Source organism: Cicer arietinum, chromosome 4 (genome assembly GCF_000331145.2).
Source record: "Cicer arietinum cultivar CDC Frontier isolate Library 1 chromosome 4, Cicar.CDCFrontier_v2.0, whole genome shotgun sequence".
Classification (NCBI taxonomy): Eukaryota; Viridiplantae; Streptophyta; class Magnoliopsida; order Fabales; family Fabaceae; genus Cicer; species Cicer arietinum.
This window is the reverse complement of record NC_021163.2, coordinates 18,397,623-18,406,959: the sequence shown is the minus strand read 5'-3', so window position 1 is coordinate 18,406,959 and position 9,337 is coordinate 18,397,623. Positions and strand designations below refer to the sequence as shown.

The 9,337-nt window shown below is 33.0% G+C and overlaps 2 protein-coding genes across 2 annotated transcripts; both read left to right on the top strand.

Moving 5' to 3' along the window:
• Positions 1 to 399: 399 nt before the first annotated feature.
• LOC101512635 (formate--tetrahydrofolate ligase) lies at positions 400 to 5,168 on the top strand. Its single transcript, XM_004497302.4, has 5 exons — positions 400 to 744; positions 1,038 to 1,187; positions 2,200 to 3,375; positions 3,903 to 4,049; positions 4,669 to 5,168. The coding sequence occupies exons 1-5, from the start codon at positions 415 to 417 to the stop codon at positions 4,942 to 4,944; spliced, it is 2,079 nt and encodes a 692-aa protein (XP_004497359.3). The 5' UTR covers positions 400 to 414; the 3' UTR covers positions 4,945 to 5,168.
• Positions 5,169 to 6,545: 1,377 nt separating this feature from the next.
• LOC101512304 (protein trichome birefringence-like 4) lies at positions 6,546 to 9,239 on the top strand. Its single transcript, XM_004497301.4, has 5 exons — positions 6,546 to 7,201; positions 7,688 to 7,880; positions 8,235 to 8,428; positions 8,569 to 8,727; positions 8,802 to 9,239. Exons 1-5 carry the CDS (start codon positions 6,546 to 6,548, stop codon positions 9,151 to 9,153), a joined length of 1,554 nt encoding a protein of 517 aa, XP_004497358.1. The 3' UTR covers positions 9,154 to 9,239.
• Positions 9,240 to 9,337: the final 98 nt, after the last annotated feature.

Here is a 9,337-nt window from a genome sequence, read left to right as displayed (position 1 = left end):
ATTTTATATATATATATATATATATATATAGGTTTTTAAGTTTAATTTAATTATTGTTTAGATCTTAATTTTTTAGTTTAAAAATAATATATATAATTTAATATATTTTAAAAACTAATAAATTAAACCAATACAATTAAAAGAACTAAATTTAAAAAAAAATTAAAAACCTAAATAAATAAAAAATCAATTTACAGACCAAATATATATTTCTACGTGACTTATTGATATCAGAATTAAATCCAGTTTTCTTTATTAATATGATGGATAAAAATTATAGTTACAGAAAAATGGTTTTGTTTTGGAAATTCATCACTGTGAGTGGGTCGCGTGAGAGGCAGACAATAAAAAGTGAAAAGAAGCGAACGAATGAAAAAGCAGAGAAAGTAGTATTAAGATTTCAAGGAATAAATTATGAACAATATACAAATCCTCCAATCAAATCATTTGAATATTTACCTTCACACCCCTCGTCGCCACTCGTTAAACAAACAACACTGTTCTTTCATTTTCTGCCAAATAAACAAACATATCCTCTCTTCTTCTTTTTCTTCCTCAAAACTCATTCCAAAAGCAGCAATGACTTCTTCCTCGTCTGTTATGAGGAAGTTACAGGTTGTGTCTCCTGTTCCGTCCGATATAGATATTGCTAACTCCGTTCAACCTATCCACATCTCCGAGATTGCCAAAAATCTCAATCTTACTCCTAATCACTATGACCTTTACGGAAAATATAAGGCTAAGGTTCTTTCTCCAATTCATTCATTCTAACAATTTTGTATTCTATTTCTCTATCTTCTATAGATATCTCTAATCTTATCCAATGCGTGTCATAGTGTCTGACATTCAATTAATTTATTTTATCAAATTATTATCGGTGTCGTGTCTGGTGTCTATGTAGTTCTCCATGCTTTATAGATACATATTTATATTTATTTATGTGATGATATATCTGTCTATTATGTTATGGTTAATAATTAGGTTATTATCATTTTGGATCAATCACTGCATAGGTGAAAAGTGATTTGTATGTGTAGGTTTTGTTGTCGGTATTGGATGAACTTGAAGAATCAAAAGATGGTTATTATGTTGTTGTTGGAGGTATTACTCCAACTCCTCTTGGAGAAGGCAAATCTACTACTACTGTTGGTCTATGTCAAGCTTTGGGTGCTTTTCTTGATAAAAAGGTATTCACGTGCCACCTCTTCGAACTCATTCCAAATTAATAGTTTTAGGTTTCTCGATTGAAATTATGTGTATAGGTATACCACCTGGAAAATTTGACATTTGCTACATCTGGTTAATGATGGCCAGAATCGAGGTTTATAATGATGTATTATGTTTGGTTAATGGGTATATCGAAATTGGATAACTCATTAACCATGATTTTGTACATTGTTTACCAAGGTATCCGTTATTGAAATTCAATAGATGGCTAATAAGTTATCCAATTTTAGTTAATGGTGTTAAAAATAGTTAGCTCAGTGAATGGTTAATGAGTATCAATACACTATCAACGTCATTAAGCAAGTGTTGCAGATGTCAAAAATCATTATTCTGTAATGAAGATATCTTTGAATAAGCTTTACTTTTGTTCCAGTAAGAGATGCCTGCAAACTTTGGATCAAAATGATGGTTGACCTTGTAATTAATCACAAGTAGGAGGAAACCTTTGTGAGCATTATTTATTTATCATGTTGAGCTGTTTCCTATTCTTAATCATGAATGCACATGATACTCAAGTCTCTGAATCTTCTTAGGATATACTTTGTATAGGCCATTTCAGCCTGGATCAGTGGGTTTATTTTGGATTTCTAAACATTCTGGATTTATCAGATTATTTTTTATAATAGTACCATTCCCTGTACTTTATTTTTGCAAAAGAAAACAGATGTTTTCATTCTCTTGTGGAAATAGTTTCTTATGTTGTTTTTCCTTTATGTAATGAGATGAAATGACCGGATGTAGGAACTGTTTTTTCATTACTTATCTCTTCACTGGTTGTGGGTCCAAAATATTAATGAGAAACTACCATTTTAATTGTGTTAGAGTTATGTTGGATATGTAAATTTCGTTGTAAATTCTTATCTATGTTTGTGGTTCTCCGGCCTTGCATTAGCGTGTGTCTTCCCATCTAAATATTAGTTATTAAAAAAAGTGTTTTGCTGAATTATGCACAATCTCGTCTCTTTATGTTAGGTGGTCACATGCGTTCGTCAACCATCACAAGGACCTACTTTTGGAATCAAAGGAGGTGCAGCCGGTGGTGGTTATAGCCAAGTGATTCCCATGGATGAATTCAATCTTCACCTAACAGGAGATATCCATGCAATAACCGCAGCAAACAATCTTCTAGCTGCCGCAATTGATACCCGGATTTTCCATGAGTCAACGCAATCAGATAAAGCTCTCTTCAACCGGTTATGCCCTCCAAATAAAGAAGGAAAAAGGAGCTTTAGTGATGTCATGTTTAGGCGTCTCAAGAAGCTTGGTATTTCAAAGACTAATCCAGATGATCTTACACCAGAAGAAGTAAATAAATTTGCTAGGCTTGATATTAATCCTGATTCTATAACATGGAGGAGAGTAATGGACATCAATGACCGGTTCTTAAGAAAAATTTCTGTTGGCCAGGGACCTGATGAGAAAGGAATGGTCAGAGAAACCGGATTTGATATTTCAGTTGCTAGTGAGATAATGGCTGTTTTGGCATTGACAACATCCTTAGCTGATATGCGGGAGAGGCTAGGGAAAATGGTTATTGGAAATAGCAGGAGTGGTGACCCTGTAACTGCTGATGATTTAGGTGTTGGAGGTGCTTTGACAGTTTTAATGAAGGATGCCATTCACCCTACTCTTATGCAGACTTTGGAAGGAACACCTGTTCTTGTTCATGCAGGTCCATTTGCAAATATTGCTCACGGGAATTCTTCTATTGTGGCTGATAAGATTGCACTAAAGTTGGTTGGACCTGGAGGATTTGTAGTTACCGAAGCTGGTTTTGGTGCTGATATTGGAACTGAAAAATTTATGAACATTAAGTGTCGTTATAGCGGTTTGAAACCTCAATGTGCAATTATTGTGGCAACAATAAGGGCACTAAAAATGCATGGTGGAGGGCCAGCAGTTGTTGCTGGAAAACCTCTTGACCATGCATATTTGACTGAAAATGTTGGTCTGGTTGAGGCTGGTTGTGTGAATCTGGAAAGGCATATATTAAATTCGAAAGCTTATGGTGTGAATGTTATAGTTGCTATCAACAAGTTTTCAACTGACACTGAAGCTGAGCTAAATGCGGTTAGAAAGGCTGCCTTAGATGCTGGAGCTTATGATGCTGTAATATGTAGCCATCATGCACATGGTGGCAGAGGAGCAGTAAGTTCATGCTTCACTCACAAGTCTTGACATATTTGAGCTTTTATAACTGAGAAGCCATAGATGGCTATCTTTTACCATGACACAAAAGTATAGTATTGGATTTTGACAATCAATAAGGCCGAATGAAACAAAAGAGAAATATAAGAATGAATAGATCACTATCATATCAATTAAGTTGTGGCCTAGCATATTAAAGATATAATAATTTTGTTTTGAGCTTTCTTCAATTTTTAACCTGCTAGATGAACTGTTTAACCCTTTGAAACTATTGAGCGGTCTGCATTGTTGCCCTTCTAATTTTTAATTAGTTTTGGATATAGACCCTAATAATGCTGATGGTAACACAAATTTATCCATCACGTGGTTTAGAATTCAAATTTTAAACAAATGGAACCATTTCAGGGATACAACTAGCAGCAAAATTTAGTTCATATAGATACATTAATGAAATAAATGAAAGCAGTAGTATCTTTTTGTGAGGAATGGTATTTATACTTGTTGTGTTATGCCTTGTCATGCTCCAGGTGGACCTAGGCATTGCAGTTCAAAAAGCTTGTGAGAATGTGACACAACCATTGAAGTTCCTATATCCATTGGATTTAGGTATAAAAGAGAAAATAGAGGCAATAGCAAAGTCATATGGAGCCAGTGGCGTTGAGTTCTCAGAGCAGGTGATTGTTATCTCTTGTTTGGCTATGTCAGTCTACTTTAACTTCTGCACAATACTACCCCATGTATTTTACCAGCAAAGATTAACCGGCCAGCACAAAGTTATAGTCTATTTTTTACCTGATCCTTTATAAATGTAACTAAAATTATTAACTATTAATTGTTTATGGAACACAAATAGATGTATTTTTTACTACCTGATTTGGATTCTGTTAGGATATATAATACAACAACAACCAAGCTTTATTCTACTAAGTAGGGTTGGTTACATGGATTAGATGACGCCGTAATGTTATGTCATAATATAGCATATCTCTATCCAACTCATTAATCTCTAGGTTTTTCTTAATAGTTTCTCTTATAGTTGAAGTAGTTAAGAGTTGTTAGAGAAGTTAGTTTGAAGTTGCTATAGGGCTATCATGTACAAATAGAAGGATACATGGATAGAGGGGATTATTGAGTATCCTAAACATTTTTTGAATAAAGTAGTGACTCTATTGTGAAGAGAAAACCCCTTGGAAGAGAGATTTATCTCCTATTATCTTTTATCCTTTCGATAAAATAATTTATTTTTTCCAATTCATTTATTGGGTTCCTAATATATTCTTATTGTCTTACTAGGCCGAGAAGCAGATCGAGATGTATAGCAAGCAAGGATTTTCAGGACTTCCAATCTGTATGGCTAAGACTCAATATTCTTTCTCAGACAATGCTGCATCTAAGGGAGCTCCAACTGGCTTTATCTTACCAATAAGGGATGTAAGAGCTAGTATAGGAGCTGGATTTATTTATCCTTTAGTTGGAACAATGAGTACCATGCCTGGGTTGCCAACAAGGCCATGCTTCTATGACATTGATCTGGACACAACAACTGGAAAAGTCATTGGTCTATCTTAATTATTAAACCTCTACTAGCGGGTCTCGCTCTACTAATTGCGAAATATTTATCTAAGGAGATATTGTGTACTTTTTGTTCATGTTACCATTTCTGATATTTATAATTCAGTTGATGCAGAACAGTCACACAGTATTCATAAAACATAAAATGGAGTTGTTAAAGTTTCATCATAATTTTGAGGATTTATTATTATTATTATTATTAGATTTAAATATTTGATTCATTTATGTAAGTTTGTATATTTTTTATTTTCGTTCATGTGATTTTTTTTTTCTTTTTTCAATTTAAATCTTATAAATTCAATTTAGTTTTAAAAGCATCCATGCGGTTAGTTGATTTTAAAAAAAAGCTTATGTGAAAAGGGTTAGATAGTTTTAAAACTAATTGAACTTACAGGGTTTAAATTGAAAAAAAAAACTAATCAAATATTTAAGCTTATTATTATTATTACTAAATAGAGTTTTTTTTTAAAACCAGAGAGACATTATTTCTTTAATTACAAGTTATAAGGTTTGCAAATTTATGCAACATGCAGATCAAAGTAATCTCATATTATATTAAATTTGTTAGTTTTTTTGTTTTTGTGGAAAATGTTATGTATAAAATAAAATGGATAGGAAAAACAAAAACAAATTGAAAAAGAAAGCTGATCGGTTCAATGCATTAAGTTGATGGTTCTTTTTATGAGCTATAGTTCTTTTGGTCAGAATTTAGGGAAATAGATTTGATTTGATGTTCCAAATGGTGATTGTAAGCAATAATCTTTATCATAGGGACCACGGTTGAGTTTATAATTTGTAGAAGTTATCTCTATTGAAAGGCGTATTCAATTACTTGAGATCGGTGAGAATTGAGAAGGTGTATTTTAGTTTTTGTTTCTTAGTCTTTCTTAGAAATTTGGATTGCACATGATACAATTATACAAAATTGATATGTAAGGCGAAAGTTACTCACCACTTATAAATACTTTATAAGACCTTATTTTATTAAATGTGAGACTCTTAACCTATCTTCAAGAGTGGTCAAATAGCGGTGACCTGATAACAGGTGACCCAATAAATTTTGGATAGACTTTAATATCAATTTAGAAATTAAATTGAATCTAACACGGACAAAACTAAAGGATAAAGACTACCCATCATTTTTAAATATTTTTTCATTTCTTATTTCAAGACTCTTAAAAAACTCTAAAATTTTCATGAAATTTCCATGTGTGTAATGTAATGTAAGACATTTTATTAGTATTATTTTGTTGTTATATATATTGTAAAAAACGAAGAAAAGGGAGCAAAAGTGTTTGGCATGCATGCATGTTGATATTTGTGGGGTAAAAGCAAAACGATGAAAACGGCTTGTACATAAAAATCTTCCGTTCCCTCCTTTCTTCTCTCATCTAACTTCAAAACCAAACTAATTAATCTCTTTCTATTATCTCCAAAAATAGCACTTCAACTTCAAGCATCATTGACCTCTCTCCATTTTCTTTTGCTTTGCATGCCTCATCATCTCTTCTTTCAATTTTCAACATGCACGACAATAATAATACATAGTTATTATATGTAAATAAAACCAACACATTCATTGTTTTGTAAACATAATAATGACAGATTCTCCTTCGAGGCACCGTTCATTAGCAAGAACAGACTCTACACGCTTCTTTCCTTCAAGAGGAGCTATAGGTTTTACTTACGGTTTCACCTTTGCTTCTATCTTGTTTACGCTTTTTCTTGTAAATGCCTTTCACCCTTCACGTAGAAATCATTTTTCTAAAGTTTTTGCTCACATTCTCTCCAACTCTTCATTTTCTCCATCCCCTACTAGTTACACCCCACATACCACCAATGACACCACCACCACTACTCCTAGTAAAACTTCACATCTTAATAAGGATGGTGAGTTACATGATAATAGGTTTGTGAATGCTCATCCTCCCTATCAAATTTCTAGAAAAGAAGGTTCTGGTCTCATAACACCACCAAAGCATAGTAACAATAAAGATGAGTCTTTTGCACCTATGCCTTCACCAAATACTAAAGTGGATTCTCAAAATGTGATGCAAAGTGATCAACATTTGGTGGAATTGAGGAAAACATGTGATATGTTTGAAGGGTCATGGGTTTTAGATGATTCATACCCACTTTACAAATCTGGGTCTTGTCCACATATTGATGAATCTTTTAACTGTTTCCTCAATGGTAGAAAAGATAATATGTATGAGAAGTTCAGGTGGCAGCCCAAGAATTGCAACATGCCAAGGTATAATTTTATGATGATTTTTTGCTGATCAATACATGTAGGAAACAATGTAGAATTGAGACGGGACTCGGACACGAAAATATGTCTAATATAAAGGATCTGATTCAAGGGTGAGACAACTAAAGCCCTGACCTTAGACTTATCGACAAAAATATTATTTGCTATTACTTTTTATTAAGCAAGAAGTGCATATGCCCTCAAAAAAGCGTAATCTACACTTAAAAATGCAACAAGAAAATTAGGAAGATACAAATTGTAGCGGCAGTCAAATGTGCGACACCACCGTGAATACAAAGACAACCTTATTTAAAATAAAATAGTCTCTTTTAAAATTTTTTTTAGGCCTCATTCGCCTTTAAATCAACATGGATGTGAATCAAGCTATTATTTGTAAACTTCATTTGCAACTAGCTACTCTGTGTTTTTTTTCTCTCTTTTAATTTAAGAGGACAGGGAAAGATGTTGTGTTTGTGTTGCTCTCTGCAGGTTCAATGGTAAAGACATGTTGGAGATACTGAGGGGAAAACGTTTAGTCTTTGTTGGTGATTCTCTCAATAGGAATATGTGGGAATCTATGGTTTGTATTCTTAGTAACTCAGTGGAAAATAAAAGCAGGATTTTTGAAGCCTCTGGTAGACAAGAATTTCGGACAGAGGATTCTTACTCATTTATATTCACAGTATGTGATATTTTATTACCTCACTACATTTAACATGACATCTTTATGCTTCTTCTCAGATATTTTTTTCTATTTACTTTGATTTATTCATTAATACTTTCTGACAAACAACTATATAAAACTAATGTGAGACAACCTTAGAAGAGATTCCAACTGATTTGAGGGAATTTGCAACTGATTGCAAAATGATTAATAAGAAAATAGACAAAGGTCCATAAATTGTACTTATTTGTTTGGTTGGTTTGAGTTTTCATTTCATTGGACTAGAAAAACAGTAGTGATCAACTTTGAGATGTGTTGGTGTTCTGTTTTAGAAAATTGAAATTCTATGCTTCTCTGTTATCGATTAAACAGGATTACAATTGTTCCATTGAGTTCTTCCGTTCCCCCTTTCTTGTTCAAGAGTGGGAGATTCCAGACCGGAAAGGATCGATAAAAGAAACACTTCGTCTTGATTTGGTTGAGAGATCTTGTGATAAGTACAAAAATGCTGATGTTTTGATCTTCAACACAGGTCATTGGTGGACTCATGAGAAAAGAATCGAAGGGTAATGCCGCCTTTTTATTTTCATTTTTTGTCCTTGCTAGAAAATAACTTTGCTTTCTCTTTACATGTAAATGCAAATTACTTAGATTTTGAGGCTGGAGTAAGGAAAATTAAGATGGCAACTTTTTTAACAATTTGCAGGAAAGAATACTATCAAGAAGGAAATCATATCCATGGACAACTGAATGTTGAGGAAGCATTTAGTAAAGCTTTGTTTACATGGTCACATTGGGTGGATACTAATATTAATCCTAAGAAAACTATAGTTTTCTTCAGGGGCTATTCCCCTTCTCATTTCAGGTAAAAAAAGCATTTAATTTGTTTAATAATTACTTTGAACTCTACATAATCAATCCTCCTTGTTTCTGCTACAGGGGTGGGGAGTGGTTTTCTGGTGGTCAGTGTGAGAATGAGACAGAACCAATGAAAAATGAGTCTGACTTATCAGAAAATCCTCCAATGATGAAGACCATTGAGTCAGTAATTGAGAGAATGAAGACTCCAGTCTTTTACCTGAACATCACGAAAATGACCGATTTCAGGCTCGATGCTCACCCTTCTATGTACAGAAACATGAATATGTCTGAGGAGAACAAAAAATATATGCTCACACACCAGGATTGTAGTCATTGGTGTCTTCCTGGTGTGCCTGACTTGTGGAATGAATTAGTGTATGCTCGTCTTTTGTATATCATGAAAAGAAACAAGGGCAACCCCCAAACGTAAATTAGTGTATGCTCATCTTTTGTGTAGGCTTTTCACATTATATTTGTGATTTAATCAGTTTATAAATTGAATCACCAGGTTGTGTTGTTGTTATTGTTGTTGTTGTTATTATTATTATTATTATTATTATTATTATTATTATTATTATTATTATTATTATTATTATTATTATTATTATTATTAT